This window comes from Saccopteryx leptura, chromosome 5, assembly GCF_036850995.1.
Source record: "Saccopteryx leptura isolate mSacLep1 chromosome 5, mSacLep1_pri_phased_curated, whole genome shotgun sequence".
NCBI classification, from domain to species: domain Eukaryota; kingdom Metazoa; phylum Chordata; class Mammalia; order Chiroptera; family Emballonuridae; genus Saccopteryx; species Saccopteryx leptura.
The window spans coordinates 216,058,421-216,075,128 of record NC_089507.1 but is presented as its reverse complement, the minus strand read 5'-3'; the positions used below and the strand labels follow the sequence as shown (position 1 = coordinate 216,075,128).

The window sequence follows — 16,708 nt, the reverse complement described above, 5'->3', positions numbered from 1 at the left end:
AAGGGCTTTTGATACATTAATTTATTTCATGTTGGCAACAACTTCTACTTACAGAAGGAAAACACCCGAGACTCAGATATGTTAAGTAGTACGCCCAAAGTAAGACAGCCCTTAAAGTGATGGAACAGGAATCAAGTTTAAAATTTGACCAATTCAAAATCATATTCTATATGAACTTTTGAAAAAAGTAAAAAAATATTGAAAAAAGCAGGAAAATAAAAAGTTCATACATTGAGGCAAAAAGAAGTCCATGATATAGGACTGTTGTGAAGATTTTTAAAAAACTAATGAACATAAAGTCTAGTCCAGGGGTCCCCAAACTACGGCCCGCGGGCCACATGCGGCCCCCTGAGGCCATTTATCCGGCCCCCGCCGCACTTCCAGAAGGGGCACCTCTTTCATTGGTGGTCAGTGAGAGGAGCATAGTTCCCATTGAAATACTGGTCAGTTGGTTGATTTAAATTTACTTGTTCTTTATTTTAAATATTGTATTTGTTCCCGTTTTGTTTTTTTTACTTTAAAATAAGATCTGTGCAGTGTGCATAGGGATTTGTTTATAGTTTTTTTTATAGTCTGGCCCTCCAATGGTCTGAGGGACAGTGAACTGGCCCCCTGTGTAAAAAGTTTGGGGACCCCTCGTCTAGTCCATTGTCTTATACACGGTTGGTTTTCAATTATAATTTGTCCATCCCGGCCCCGGCCAGTTGGCTCACTGGTAGAGTATCAGCTGGGTGGGTGGATGTCCTGGGTTCGATTCCTGCTCAGGGCACACAAGAGAAGTGATCATCTGCTTCTCCATCCCCCTTCCTCTCTCTCTCTCTCTCTCTCTCTCTTCTCTTCCCGCAGCCATGGCTCCATTGGTTCCAGCAAGTTGGCCCCCAGCACTGAGGATGGCTCCATGGAGCCTCTGCCTCAGGTGCTAATAATAGCGGGGTTGCTGGCCCTAGATGGGCAGAGCATTGCCCATAGAGGGATTGCAGGGTGAATCCCGGGGGGCACATGCGTGAGTCTGTCTCTGTCTCCCCTCCTTTCATTTAAAAAAATTTTGTCCTTCTCTCAAGTGGAAAAATACTTAACCTATAAAATATTTTTAAAAATTTTAAACATAAATTCTAATACCTTGTTATATAGTTTTTATAATGAACGTAATACTTTACCGTTTACAATGTTTTTATATATATTTTCATTTATACTCAATCCTCCTTTTTTTCTTACTCACCCTATTTATTCACCCATTCGTTTTCTAAGAAATGCTTATGTGGTACTACAATGTATATGGTAATTTGATAGGGAACTAGAAAGGACTGCAGAAGATGTATAAAACACGACCAGTGTCTTCCTGCAGGGTCCAATCTAGTTATGATAAACATAGGACACTTAATTACTAACAGAAACCCATTCATGTAGATATTCACACAATGAATGCTACAGGAACTAAGAGAGGACCATTTGAGAAGTCAAACATCCTTGGAAATCTATTTCATGATGGAATGGATTGTGATTCCTTTCCTCTCCATGAGTCATGGCAAATACATGCTATAGTTTTAACTCACCACATACCTTAGGCGAAAGGATTTTTTTAACGGTTAACTCCAGATTACATTCAGCGACATGAGTCCTGGTGACTTTCTTCTCCCAGTGAGCTGCAAGCCAGATTTTGGCCAGTGGCCCCCGCTTACTCATAAGCACATTGGTGTAGAACATGCTGCCTGTATTCCTGGGTTGTAGTCAATGAACTAGCAAGAACATTAAAACATATGCAAGATTGGATCATAGAAACGTTCTAGTGCTATTTTACAGCCAGCAAAAACCACGTTTCAATTCATTCTATAACCTAACACCCAGATCATCTAGTTCAATGTGTTATTCAAGTAATATTCCTTTTTTTTTTGTAAAGAAGAAACCCTTATTTAAAATAAAAAAATAATAAACTAATGACGGAACTCTCATAGACTTTGACTCACACCTGGGTTTTTTTGTTTGTTTGTTTGTTTTTTGTATTTTTCTGAAGCTGGAAACGGGGAGAGACAGTCAGACAGACTCCCGCATGCGCCCGACCGGGATCCACCCGGCACGCCCACCAGGGGCGACGCTCTGCCCACCAGGGAGCGATGCTCTGCCCCTCTGGGGCATCGCTCTGCCGCGACCAGAGCCTCTCTAGCGCCTGGGGCAGAGGCCAAGGAGCCATCCCCAGCGCCCGGGCCATCTTTGCTCCAATGGAGCCTTGGCTGCAGGAGGGGAAGAGAGAGACAGAGAGGAAGGAGGGGGAGGTGGAGAACCAAATGGGCGCTTCTCCTATGTGCCCTGGCCGGGAATCGAACCCGGGTCCCCCGCACGCCAGGCCGACGCTCTACCGCTGAGCCAACCGGCCAGGGCTCACACCTGGTTTTAATATATCCTGGTCACTGATCGCTGTCTACATTTTACTTATTCTATCCTATAATGAATGGATTTGAGTTCTCTTACTAATAGGGTCAATTACATAGAGGAGGAAGTGGGGGGGGGCGTGACAGGAGAGAAAAGTATAATAGAATTGGAAAAGGTAAAACCAAACTAAAAAAAAAAAAAGAGAACACAAGTCACTTCTTTTTTAAAATTTAAGAATCAATGCCAGAATATTGATTTATACCCAGGAGTAGACAAGATGTTCTTGGTTCTCTACAAGACGCTCTGGCTTACTCAACATGAAAATGTTTGAAGTTAAAAGAATGGAACACCCAAGGTCCATAAAGTGTGTGGGGGGTTGGGGGGAAGATAAGAAAACCAGAATCTCTAAGAAAAAAAAGGGGGGGCAAGACAGGAAATAAACATCAAGAGTGTATACCTACTTCTACAAACAGCACTATTCTCAAGTAATACCATAAGGCTCCATTATTAAGCAAGGGGTGTTATAGCATCTTGGTTGACTTCAAATTATTGCTATCTCAAATCACCCCTATCAAAGCTTTATTGTTTTGGGGTTTTTTGTTTCTTTCCTACTTAAAAGTTCTGAGAAAAGAGCACCTTGATTGGGTAATGGGCACACAACACAATCAACAATTCAAATGCTATAGAAATGTTTACCTGAAACCTAGGTTCTCTTATTGATCAAGGTCACTCCATTACATTTAATTGAAATTAAAAAAAAAAAAAAAAAAAAAAGCACATGGAGCCAAAACGAACACAAAACTGAAATCAGCGACAGAATTTTAAAAAAATGGAGCTGAGGCCCTGGCTAACTGTTGGCTCAGCAGTAGAGCGTGGGCCTGGCGTGTGGAAGTCCCGGGTTCGATTCCCGGCCAGGGCACACAGGTGAATCGCCCATCTGCTTCTCCACCCCTCCTCCTCTCCTTCCTCTCTGTCTCTCTCTTCCCCTCCGGCAGCCGAGGCTCCATTGGAGCAAAGATGGCCCCGGGCGCTGAGGATGGCTCTGTGGCCTCCGCCTCAGGCGCTAGAACAGCTCCCCTTAAAACGGAGCAGCGCCCTGGCCGGTTGGCTCAGTGGTAGAGCGTGGGCCTGGCGTGCAGAAGTCTCGGGTTCGATTCCTGGCCAGGGCACACAGGAGAAGCTTCCATCTGCTTCTCCATCCCCCCCCTCCTTCCTCTCTGTCTCTCTTTTCCCTTCCCGCAGCCAAGGCTCCATTGGAGCAAAGATGGCCCGGGCGCTGGGGATGGCTCCTTGGCCTCTGCCCCAGGCGCTGGAGTGGCTCTGGTCACGGCAGAGCGACGCCCGGAGGGGCAGAGCATCGCCCCCTGGTGGGCGTGCCGGGTGGATCCTGGTCAGGCGCATGCGGGAGTCTGTCTGACTGTCTCTCCCCGTTTCCAGCTTCAGAAAAATACACACAAAAAAAACCCCCAAAAAAACAAACAAACAAAAAAAAACGGAGCAGCGCCCCAGATGGGCAGAGCATCGCCCCCTGGTGGGCATGCGGGGGGAGGTGAGATCCCGGGGCGGAGTCTGTCTGACTCTCCCGGCTTCTTCGGAAAATACAAAAAACAAAAACGGAGCTGAACTCGGATCCGTGCCCAATGCCACACCAAGAATCAGATCCTTGGGGCCAAAAGAAAGGTCGGGCAGTTCACCGAACCGCATCCTCCATCCTCACCCCCCTCACCCCCAAGGTGCCCAGCCCGCGCCCGCCTGGGTCCCCTGTTTTGTTTCTTCCGAGTCCGCGTGTTGGCAGCTGGGCATCCACTGCCTCGTTGTAGGTCGCTCCCAGGTGGGTGCTTACTAATGCACTTGAGAAAATAAAACAGCCACCCTGCGGCTGGCTGTCCGGAGACACCGACTTCCCAGAGCGCGCTCCCTCCCCTCCCGCAAACGCAAACACACACACACACACCCTCTCCCCGTCCCCAGCGCGGGACGGAGGGACGGAGGGACGGAGGGACGGAGGGACGGCCCCGCGGGGTGGCGCGGGCGGGCCGGGGCGGGCGGCGCGCGGGGACAGCACCCGGCCGCGAGGGGACGCCGAGCGCGCGGACGCCGGCAGCTCCTCCCTCAGCGACCCCTCCGCGTTCCGGGCCAGGCGCTCCCCGACGGGCTCCGAGGCCGCAGGGCGGCCGCCAGCGCCCGCGCACGGAGGTGGCCGGGCCGCGCCCCCAGCCGTGCAGTCCGGCCCTCAGGCGGGGCGCTCGGGGCTCGCGCCCTTGGGGAGCCCGGCCGGGCGCGTGCGGGGCTGCGCTCAGCTCGCGCTCGGCCGCCAGGTGCCCCCGCCCGGGCCCTCAGGCTGAGCCCTACTTTAAGAGCGCGGGATCTCAGGAGAGGGGCGCCCGAGCAGGGGAGGCGAAGAGCCGGGGGCCGAGGCGGAGGGTCAGCGCGGCGGGGCTGAGGGGCTGAGGCGCTGAGGCGCTGCGCTCCCAGCGCCGCTGCTCTTCGACTTGGGCGCGGCGCGGCGCGGGGCGGGGCGAAGGCGGGACGGGCGGGGCTTCAGATGGTGGGCGGGCCGTTCGGAGGTGGGCGGGGCCAAAGGGGCCATTGGGCAAAAAACGCGGCAGGGCGAGGGGCGGGGCGGACAGGGGCGGGGCTAAGGCGGTGGTGGGCGGGGCTAAAGGAGGGTCAGTGAGCAAAGGGGGCGCGGCAGGGCGAGGGGCGGGGCGGGCAGGAAACTCCGCGACGGGGGAGGACCCAGGGAGATAGGACAGGGACGCGAAGAACTACAACCCTAGCGTGAAGTCCCCTGCTGTGCTGTGTCTCTGGTGTGATATATGTCAGCCTTTTAAATTTTGTTATTTGTTATTTCTTCTGTTGTGCTAAAAAAATTTTTTCCCTTTCTAATAGCATTCTCCATTTATGACTTTGTATTCTTTTTCCTAAGAAAGGAATGTCGTGCATTTTAAAAAGCTTCACGTCCCACAACACCTGTTCGCGTGCTGGCCCAACCCTGTTCTTTTTGCGCCCTTTGCTCTAAGTTATATTGGAATCCCTCGATGCCCACTGCTTAGGACCGTGCCCAACACATAGTATCATCAGAAAACAGTGTGTAGGTGAATGAATGAATGACTCGGAAACTGAAATGGTAGAATAACCGTCCATTACATGAAAACACGAATTTTGTCTGTTGTATTCATTAGTACATTTCCAGACGCAGAGTAGGGGCTAACATACAGCTGGTGCGCAATAAATATATTTTTAAAAATGAATCCAGACCTCTTCAACGGCACACAATGCTTCTTTCCACTGCCTCTGGTTATTTCCAGTTTACAAAGCTTTTTCCCAAGACCCTCTTCACAGATCTGAGAGGTGGCATTTTCATATTAGAGTTAAGATTAAATGGAGGCTCAGAGGAGAAGTGTGACTTGCCCCTGGTCACTCAGGGGCAGAGTTGATATTCAAACTCAGATCTCAAAGGCCAGAAAGCCTTATCTTTCTTGGCCTTCTCGCTATGGTGTCCCACAATAAGAAAGCAGATGGTGAGGGAGCCAGTTCCACAACCCAGAGCAGGCGGGTTCCAGGAAGAATTACTGTGCAAGGACAGCAGGTGGCGCCCCATCCACAGAGTAGTTACCCTGAGGTACGCAAATACATTTGTTGAAATCCAAACTTGAACCGCCAGTTTATTTGCTCTCAACTACCCTTCATTTGCTTCCTTGGACTTCCTTTGCTTTATAGACCTGAATAGAAAAACCTAGATTTTCTCTCCCAAGTAGTAAGGAGCTGGGGGAGGAAAAAAAACCAGAGTAGGGAAACACCCAGTTCTCCATCTCTTGTATGTTTTTTCTTTACTTTTACACAGAACATTTCACTTCTGACACTTCCGGTCACCAAATGTGTGGCTACAAATTAAAGGTTCCCGTGATCCCCTCCTCAGTTCAATTAATTTGCAAGCTTGTTCCACAGAACTCAGGGAAACACTTATTTAACCTTTACCAGTTTATTAAAGGATACCGGTGAACAGCCAGATGAAGAGATACATATGACAAGGTCACGGAGGGCCCCCAGGGTAGGAAAGCATCTACACCCTCCTGGTATGTGGCTATGCTTCCCAAACTGGGAGCTCCCCAAATTCCCTGCCATGGGGATTTTATGGAGACTTCCTCCAGTAAGCATGAACAACTGAGACCTCCATCCCCAGCCCTCCTGTCTTCTCTCAGGAGGATGGGGAACGGGGCTAAAGATCCCAAGCTTCTAATCACGCCTTGGTCTTTTCGGTGACCAGCCCCTGTCCAGGAGCCACCGGGAGCCCACCCGGAGTCAGTATAACTGAGGAATTTACAAGGAGTTCTGGGAGTCCTGGGCCAGGATCAAAGACAAATATTAGAACGAGATGCTCCTGCTTCTCCGAGAGGACGAGGAAGCTGTCGTGTCGAGAAAGAACGGAGCGTGTGTCTGACACTCTGGTACTCAGCAGTCTCTCCCTCTGTTCCCCAGGTTTCCCGGCTGCCTCCTGGGACAGACCACATGATTTATTCTAGCTGATGGGCTGTGGGAGGAAGGGACATAGATCATTTCCTGTCTATCACGTCAAGGAGCCAGTGTGTGACTCTCCAAACGTTACTCCCTTGCCGTGGCATCTGATGGATGGCCGTAGGGTCTGGGACCTTGAGAACGGCGTGCTGGTTGGTGCGGGGTGGGGTGGGGGCCTGGAGGGGGGTGAATCGTTGCTGTGAGGTGAAGAAGCATTGCTGGGCGGGCGATGCTCACAGGCACAGGAAGTGACAGAGAACAAAGATGAAGAAGCAAGTTCCTTCTCCCTCCTCCAGCCCTGGGGCGTCCCTCTAGCCCCACCCTGATTATTGGCCAAGTCAAACAAATGTTTATCTGGAGCACAGGTAACAGCATCACACAAAGGATCACATAGGTTTCAAGTGCACATTTCTACGATACATGATCTATTTGGAGCGCCCACCATCTCACATCAAATCATGTCTCTTCATTGTATACTTGGCCCCCTTTACCCTCAACTAACCACCCCCACCCCTTCCCTCTGGTCACCACCACACTGTTGTCTGTGTCTATGAGTTTTCACTTTATATCCCACATGAGTGAAGTCATATGGTTCTCAGCTTTTTCTGTCTGACTGATTTCGCTTAGCATAATATTCTCAAGGTCCAACCCTATTGTCACCGATGGCGGTATTTCATCTTTTTTATGGCTGAGTCGTATTCCATTGTATATATGTATCATATCTTCTTTATCCAACCCTCTATCGAGGGACACTCTCATTGTTTTCATGCCTTGGCCACTGTGAATAATGCTGCAATGAACACAAGGTGCATATATGTTTGCGAATAAATGTATTTTGAGTGTTTCTGGTCTATATACCCAGTAGAGGAATTGCTGGGTCGTACGGCAGTTCTATTCTTTATTTTTTGAGGAACCGCCATACTGTCTTCCACAATGGCTGTCCTAGTTGACATTCCCACCAGCAGTGAATGAGGGTGCCTTTTCCTTCACAAATCTCTCCGACACTTGTTATGATCTGTCTTGTCATTCTCACAGGTGTGAGGTGGTGTCTCATTGTAGTTTTGATACATCTGTAGTTTTCATATATCTGTTGGCTGTTTGTATGTCTCTTTGGGAGACATATCTGTTCGTGTCCTCTGCCCATGTTTTAATTGGCGTGTTTGTTTGGTGTTGAGTTATATGAGATGTAATTTGTCAAAGCTTTCACTCCGGCGCCCCACCTGGCTGAGTGTTCTGTCATGCCGTAAACCCCGTCACCTGCTGGTGCAGGGTTACTATTGCCAACCCTGAACGAGTGAAATGCTGTTTTCTTCATCATTTCCTTTCTTTGCTTCTTTGGAAATCTGGATTGTATTTCTCAGGACCATGCTGGTTGCAAATGACAGAAACCCTACTCAAATCAGCTTTAGTAAGACCACACTGGTGTGCGTGGAGGTGGTGGTGGTGGTGGTGGTGGTGGAATTCACTGGTGTCACTCACTGCTGATAAGTGCCAGCCAAGGAGCCAGTGGCACACAGAGAAGTTGAGTGACGGGTCCAGAGACACTGGGTAGATGAGGACAGAGGTGAACCCAGAGACTTCCTGACTCCCGTTCCAGGGCTCTCCCCCAAGAGCCACACCAATCTTAGACAAGCGGTGGGAGGGTTCATGCCCAGGGTCATCGCCAGCCAGTTAAGGGAGGGAGCTTCGCCTGCTGTCTACCCCCTGGAGGAGCTGGGCCAGCCGCCTGGAGGGCAGGGCCGGGTGACCCCTGCCTTCGGAGCCTGCCCGGGCTCTGACGGGGGACTCCCCTCCGCTGCAGCTGGCATCTTCCCAGTGGGCACTCTCGGCACGCAGCTCCTCCAGCACACCGTGGAGATGCCTCAGTGTGAGCAGCAGCTTCTGGTCTTGCACCTGCATCTCAGCCTAGGAGAGAGGACAAGTCTGGGAGGGGGCAGGCAAGCCCCGGACATGCCCCTGAAAGCCCGCTCCCACCCCTGCCTCGCCCTGGAGACAAGCCCGCAGCCTCACAGAAGCCATGTTCCCCAAAGCCTCAGCTTCTTCGTCTGCAGAGTGGAAAGCAAGTCACTTACCTCTCAAGGCTCTTATTGGTCCTTTCCTGTTTAAGGAGATACTGAGTTGTTTTTCAGAGACAACAGAGCAGGACCACAAGCCACAGAAGAGGGAAGTTTGGCCTCCGGGCTGCACCCAGAGCAAGTCTCAGACCCTCCTTCCCCAATGGAAAACAAAGGATCAGGGCATAACCAGGACTCAAACACTGGAACCCTTTCAGAAGTCAAGGGTCCGTTGTCCAGGAAGACCCGGTGTTGATGTCCCTTTACCATAAACTGTCAGGTTCCGAGGTCCTCTGGTTAAGATCTGCCCCACCCGCCCCAGCACGTCCCTCCCCTGTAGCCTCTTAAAAACCCATGGTGGCCTGATCTAGTGAGCAAGATGGATCTGACATACCACTTGTCTCTCATCTTCTCAGTTGGTGCCTTCTTTTTTTTTTTTTTTTTCTGAAGCTGGAAACGGGGAGAGACAGACAGACTCCCGCATGTGCCGAACTGGGATCCACCCAGCACGCCCACCAGGGGCAACGCTCTGCCCACCAGGGGGCGATGCTCTGCCCCTCCGGGGCGTCGCTCTGCCCCAACCAGAGCCACTCTAGCGCCTGGGGCAGAGGCCAAGGAGCCATCCCCAGCGCCCAGGCCATCTTTGCTCCAATGGAGCCTTGGTTGCAGGAGGGGAAGAGAGAGACAGAGAGGAAGGAGGGGTTGGGGGTGGAGAAGCAAATGGGCGCTTCTCCTATGTGCCCTGGCTGGGAATCGAACCCGGGTCCCCCGCACGCCAGGCCGACGCTCTACCGCTGAGCCAACCAGCCAGGGCCGGTGCCTTCTTGATCAATACATTCTTCCATTTCCCAAATGCTGATGCTTTGAGTTTTGGCCTTGTGAAGCATTTTGGGCACACAGACTTTGGCCCGGTAGCATTAATGAGGACTGAATGAATGAATGAGTCCCTGCTCTGTGCTTATCCTCGTGATCATCACCATCACCGATACGAAAGACTCTTCTCCTCATTGACAACCCCGCTGACATGCTTTAACCCTCACTGTAACAAATCATTTCATAGGTATGAAGGTGACGGTGACTTCTCATGCAAGTGAAGTACACCCTGCCAGCAGCCAGAGCCCTTTAGAGCACTTAATTCTCAGCACAAGGTCTGAGGATTGCTGGGGTCCCACTAACCCTTTCAGGAGGTCAGCGAGGTCAAAGCTACCTTCATTACAACACGGAGATAGTATTGCCCTTTTTTTTTTTTTTTTTTTGTATTTTTCTGAAGCTGGAAACGGGAAGAGACAGTCAGACAGACTCCCGCATGCGCCTGACCGGGATCCACCCGGCACGCCCACCAGGGGTGATGCTCTGCCCCTCTGGGGCATCGCTCTGCCGTGACCAGAGCCACTCTAGCGCCTGGGGCAGAGGCCAAGAAGCCATCCCCAGTGCCCGGGCCATCTTTGCTCCAATGGAGCCTTGGTTGCGGGAGGGGAAGAGAGAGACAGAGAGGAAGGGGGGTGGGGGTGGAGAAGCAAATGGGCGCTTATCCTGTGTGCCCTGGCCGGGAATCGAACCTGGGTCCCCCGCACGCCAGGCTGACGCTCTACCGCTGAGCCAACCGGCCAGAGCCTAGTATTGCCCTTTCTACTTTCACTTATAAGCACACGGTGAAGGCTTCTGTGAGCTATGTGATGTGATACCCCATCAGATCGAATGCAGAAGCAGAGAGACTCCAGCCGTGTTCTGTTGAGGGAGACAGGAAGATAGATGCTCAAGAGATTTGGAACATGGTAACACAATGCACCTCTTCTCATTATATATATCAATCTAGTTATTATAATTAAAAGATTTGATTAACATGCAACAAATTTGCTATTGTTATAAATGCCTGAGTAAATACTAGAAATCTCTCAGTGTTGGTGTCTAATTCAACCAGTGTGAATAGCTATATAGAACTCACACAAACAAGAGTGTTTTTGGTGTCCCGAGTCATTTTTAAGAATGAGAAGGGGTTCTGGCCCTGGCTGGTTGGCTCAGTGGTAGAGTGTTGGCCTGGCGTGCAGGAGTCCTGGGTTCGATTCCCGGCCAGGGCACACAGGAGAGGCGCCCATCTGCTTCTCCACCCCCCCCTCTCCTTCCTCTCTGTCTCTCTCTTCCCCTCCCGCAGCCAAGGCTCCATTGGAGCAAAGATGGCCCGGGCGCTGAGGATGGCTCTATGGCCTCTGCCTCAGGCACTAGAATGGCTCTGGTTGCAGCAGAGCAACACCCCAGATGGGCAGAGCATCGCCCACTGGTGGGCATGCCGGGTGGATCCCGGTCAGGCGCATGCGGGAGTCCGTCTGACTGCCTCCCTGTTTCCAACTTCAGAAAAATACAAAAAAAAAAAATTAAAAATTTAAAAAATTAAAAAAAAATAATGAGAAGGGGTTCTAAGACCAACAGCTGTGAGGGCTGCTGCTTCCGGACACTACTGTCCCTCACACACCTGTCCTCACTCCTCCCCTTGTTCCCGAGGGGTGTTGTTCCCCACAGCTCTTCCCTCTAACGCTATCTCTTTCAAGATGTCAAAATTATTGTTCTGACTACGTCGTTCTTCCATGGGATATAAAATTCAAAAGCCGCAAAGGGGCATGCTCCAGCGTCAAGTCTCCCCTCCCCAGCGCCCCACTCCCTGTGATAATGCAGTCTCCTCCCCCAGAGGTTTCCCTGCTGAGGATGCCTGAGGCAGAGCCAACCAGGAATATGCACCCTCAACCTGCCTCTCTCTGTCTGCCCCCTTCTCTCTCCGCTCCCATCTCTCTCTGCTCCCATCTCTCTCGCTCTCTCTTCCTCTCTCTCTCTCTCTCTAAAAGAACATTACTAATATTACTTCTCCATTAAAAATAGTATTTTCATTGTCATGACCAACTAATTACTTTAAAGACTAAGAAAGATGAAGCCCATTCCCTCACTCCAGCCGTAGTCACATCACCAAGAGCTCCAATCACTAGAAAGAGGAAACGAGAAGGTGACCACCACCCCACCCCACCCCGAGGACACGGGGACTCCTCCAGGGGCACCTGGAGTGGTAGCAGGCCCATCCCTTCCTAATTCCTGGGAAAATGTTAAATCTGCATTCCCTGGATTTTTAGGGTTTTCCTCCCACACATTTCCCCACCCCGCGCCTGGTCCAGCCTTTAGCACCAGCTCTGGGCACATGTTCCTCGGAACACAACGAGGATGGCAGCAGCACCAGGGGAGGTGGGGGACTCCACGTCTTTAGCTTGGAGGGCTGCACTGACTTCACCGGCAGGAAAGTCCTTCAGGGAAGTGTCCTGTCTCACCGGGCGCGAGGTGCAGAGCTAAGGCAGGCTCTGGGCTCAGTTTGCTCGAGAGCCTTGCAGTGCGTGGTTCTGTCCTTCTGAGTGAATATGCCACTTAGTGGTCAGGCTGGTGGGCCGTCTTGTCGCAGGCGACTGCGGCTCTCTCCCCTCTTTTATTTTTAAATTTATTTTCTTGTTGGACTACATTTGTTTCTCCCCCCCTCTTTTCGATCCCACCAGGACTTGGGGAGCTCACAGGATCCCAGGGACGGGAGGGAGAGCACTGAACTTGGGTCGGTGGCGGCCGTGGGTGTCATTGACTTTTTCCTTCTGCTGCATGAAGTGTACCTAGGTCCTTCCCTAACATGCAAGTGGGGCTTCTCGGCTGGACTCCAGAGGGGACCTCGTGGAGCTCTGTAAATTCCCGGTGACAGGAGTGAATAAACCGGTTTGCCTGGGAAGTTCACAGTCCGGAATGGGCAAAGGGAGACTCAAGGTTATCCATCTGTTGGCATCACGTGCAGGGAGGTTGCCTGGGAGGCTGTGCCCTGATAGGCTCCACCCACCCTGTCTTGTTCCCGCCCCCCCGCCCCCCCCCCCCCTTGATGCGGGGAAAGAGTTACTTTGTCAGATGGAAACTAGCACTTTGGGTTTGGCTCAGCCTGGGTGCCCAGTGTTTAGGGGAGCAAAGGGAAGGCCCGCTGAACAGCCTCTGGGTCCCCAGGACAGGAATAGCTCCAGGTCCCAGGCGACGCCCTCCTGGGTCAGCCCCTCCCACCTGGGTGAGGATGGGGTCGGATCCAGCTGACCAGTTGTTGCCTGGCAACCCAGAAAGTCCCTGTCTGCACAATCCTGCCTGTCCTCCCCCAGGGGAATCCGACGTATTGGGCTATATACACTTTGGGTGCTTTCTGGGGTTCCCTGAAGCACCTTCTTCTCGCTCTTAGCCAATATCCCCACCCACCCCGGGGCACTCCTCTATTTTTGAACTTGGAGAAAACACCACAGGAAGAGGCATAAGGCCAGTATCCTGATCAGTCCGCAAGAGACCAAAACTCATAACTCAGTGAGAGACAGGAGTGAACTGGGCCGATACATGAGCTCTGCTTTCTCCCCCCCAACCCCGCCCCCTCCGGGAAACCTTGCAGCTGGATAAACCAGGTGTTGAGACGGAGCCACCCACCCGGGGCCTCCCTCGGACTCCCTCCCAAGGGAGCAGGGTGCTTGGTGGCTCAGACCCTCTCCTCGCCTCCCGGAGCACTGGCTTCTGCCTCCACTCCCTCCTTCCCTCACTCTCACTGCTCTGGGCTCGCACCTCCCAGTAAGCCATTAGTACCCCCATCTTTGTGCAAGCGTCTGCTGTGTTGCAATCCCGACCCGGGTGGCCACGAGTCCACTCAGGCTGAGGCCACCCATGCAGTCCACATCCACTGGAGTCGGGACTGTAACAACCAACAGGGACGTGCCGGGCAGGCCCGGGGTGAGTCATGCCATCTGCTCACCGACTTCTCACAGGAACCCCTGGGGTGTTGGTTCTTCCCCCCCCACCCCCCACCCCCGGTCTCACGCTAAGGAAACTGAGGCTCAAGGAACACCATGAGCTGGAAGAAGCCACACAGCATCAGGACGGGCCACGTCCCCAGGACTCAGTGTAAGCCTGAAACCAGTCAGGCAGGTCCCGCAGCCCGAGCCTCTTATGTAGGCCATGACCTACTTATCCGCTACCTGGGATGGCGACTGTGCGCCACGTGGCCGGTCCCGGGGGGTGGGGGGTGCCTGCGGGGCCTCTGCCCCAGCCAGGGCGACACCTGGGAAGGGGCGCCCGCCAGCCCTGGCATGGACGAGGCACAGGTGCCGGGTGAGAAGAAACGCAAAGCCTTACCAGCTCCTTCCTCAGCCACTGCAGGGTTTGCCCCAGGTCCGGGGTCGGCTCTTCGGCTGCTTTCATCTCGGGGGGTCTTTGGGAGAGACCTTCACGCTGACCCAGCGGGGGGCCTGAGGCACCTCTGACCCCTACTGTCTGCTGCCCGCTTCAGGCTGGAAGCTGGTTCTGGCCAAGGCACTGAGGGTGAAGTTAATGAGATCAGGAAGCAGCTCACATGGGAAAATGTAGTAGCTTTTTTTTTTTTTTTTTTTTTAAAGGGCTTCAATCTCTGGAGAGAAAAGGAGGGCGGGCAGGAGGGAGGCCATCGGAGAAGCGGTGCCCAGGTCCCCGTGAGGTCCAGCAGCCAAGATCTGATGGCAGATGAGACTGTAGAGCTTCACATGGTTCAAAACAAAACAATTATGATGAGAACAGGTGTCCCCTTTTGAGGGTTCTCAGTGAGATTGTATCTATAAAAAGTCAGTAACATGGTGATCCCCGGGGAAGAGCCGAGGTCACTCACAAAACAAGCTCAACCCATTTCAGAGAGACTGCCCTCGACCCAGGCCACACAAGCTGTCCACAGATAAAACTCCCCCCTGAAGACGAACTCATCATCCAAAATTACAGAACACCCAAGGAAACAACCTACCGCAGGTGAGAGTCAGCGGACACTTCCCACAGCGGGCTCAGGCCCTCCTCCCGAGGGTTTCCGATCAGGAGGACGGGAAGGCATTTCGAAAAGAACTAAAGTCACACAAGCAGGAATCAAAAACATAAGGGGAAGAAAACGGCATTCTTTTTAAAAGGCATATGTGGAGAGGAGAGGTTGGCAGGGGGGGTGGTGGTGGTTAAGATGGGTGAAGGGCATCCAAAGGTACAAACTCCCAGTTAGAAAATCAGTAAGTCGTGGGAATGCAACTAACGTACAGTATGGTGAGGACAGTTAATAATACTGGGTTGCAAAGAGAGTACACATTTGAAGTTGCAAAGAGAGTACATCAAAATATATTCTGTCACTACGTGTGGTGATGGATGTTAACTAGGCCTGCTGTGGTGATCATTTTGCAATACACACACATCTCCCCTCATTATGTTGTACACCTGAAACTGATACAGTGTATCAATTATACCCTAATAATTTGAAAAAGGAACAAATAGAATGGATAGAAGTAAAAATGAGAGCAAATGTTTATAAATGAAAGAAACGAAGTGCACAGTTAGGGTAAGTGTAGCTCTCTGGACTACAGAGCTAGACTCGTGGGTGCAGGGAACGCGGAGGCACATTGGTGCAAGTGTTGCTTGTGGGCACTCAGGGGAATATGGAAGCCCAGCCCAGATGAGCAGGGACTCTGGGAAGGGGCTTCACCACTCAGCATCTTCAGAACCTTATGGCTGCAACACCCAAACCATGTGCCAAGGCACCCTGAGGCGTGGCAGAAATCTCACAAAGGAGGCCCCCCCGCAAAAATATTTTAAAATCTCGAGGGTAACACAGTAACATCTGTTGGGAACTAGTTACTAGGTTGTTAAAACAAATTGCTTAATAAATAACTGTTAGGTATTTCTTTGTGTCCGGCACACTGGAAAAAAAAAGTCCCTTCTCCTAGTCGCTCACTGGCAAAAGATGACATTCCCAGTCTCCTTTGCAGGTAAATGTGGCCATGTGATTAAATCCTGGCCACTGGGATCTGAATGGAAGTGATGAGTACAGTTTCTGGGTTGGGCCATTCAAAGGAAGGAGGAGGGTTGATGTCTCTCCCCTCTGCCCTCCTGCTGACTGGAATGCAGTCAGAAGGGCTGGCGGTGGTGCAGCCATCTTGGACTGTAACGTGGAGGAGGGCAGAGCGACAGAGGAGGAACCCAGGTCTCTTGTGACTGGTGAAGCCACCGTGCCAGACTTAACTGCCAAGTATATTTTTACATGCCAGTGAAAAGAGTTCTGTTTTATCAAAAACCTTTTTTTTTTTTTAGTCCCTTTAATTTAGGAGTCAAACCAATGTCCTAAAAGTATAGCAGCAGGATGAGCACAGCACAAGGCAGGTGCCTTCATTTCCCCCACTTGGGCCCTTTCTATAACCCTCTCTCCTAGGTATTTTATTTTCTTCCATGTATTGCTTTATTCGTGGCCTGATCTACCTCTCACCACAGCTCTGTGACGTTCACAGCAGAGAGGGGACTTCGGTAACGCCCACAGGGCAGACAGGAAACCCTGAGATGCAAGAGTTGTGAGAGATCTTTCCTGAGGCTTATGGGCAGAGTTTTCCGGGCCCTAACTGGGAGTCAGAAATGGAAGCAGAGCTCTATGACATTGGGAATAGCATGCTACCTTTAATCACCATGTCTCTCTCTCTTTTATTTTTTTATATTTTTCCATAGTGAGAAGGGAGGGGGCAGTCAGACAGACTCCGGCATGCGCCTGACTGGGATCCACCCAGCATGCCCACCAGGAGGTGATGCTCTGCCCATCTGGACCGTTGCTCCATTGCAACTGGAGCCATTCTAGTGCCTGAGGCGGAGGCCATGGTGCCATCCTCAGCGCCCAGGCCAACTTTGCTCCAATGGAGCCTTGGCTGTGGGAGGGGAAGAGGAAGACAGAGAGAGAGGAGAGGGGGAGG

General features: G+C 51.8%; 2 protein-coding genes across 2 annotated transcripts in view; both read right to left on the bottom strand.

Moving 5' to 3' along the window:
* RAD21L1 (RAD21 cohesin complex component like 1) overlaps positions 1–4,795 on the bottom strand; it is a 31,914-nt gene extending 27,119 nt beyond the window's left edge. The window contains exons 1-2 of the mRNA XM_066386282.1: positions 4,720–4,795; positions 1,561–1,736 (exon numbers count right to left, since the gene is read on the bottom strand). Coding sequence (XP_066242379.1) covers positions 1,561–1,704 — 144 coding nt within the window. The 5' untranslated portion in view covers positions 1,705–1,736; positions 4,720–4,795. The remainder of the gene's footprint in view (positions 1–1,560; positions 1,737–4,719) is intronic.
* Positions 4,796–6,332: 1,537 nt separating this feature from the next.
* Positions 6,333–14,732, bottom strand: C5H20orf202 (chromosome 5 C20orf202 homolog). The gene is made up of 2 exons (XM_066384181.1): positions 14,109–14,732; positions 6,333–8,790 (listed from the first exon to the last, which is right to left on the bottom strand). The coding sequence occupies exons 1-2, from the start codon at positions 14,172–14,174 to the stop codon at positions 8,557–8,559; spliced, it is 300 nt and encodes a 99-aa protein (XP_066240278.1). The 5' UTR covers positions 14,175–14,732; the 3' UTR covers positions 6,333–8,556.
* Positions 14,733–16,708: the final 1,976 nt, after the last annotated feature.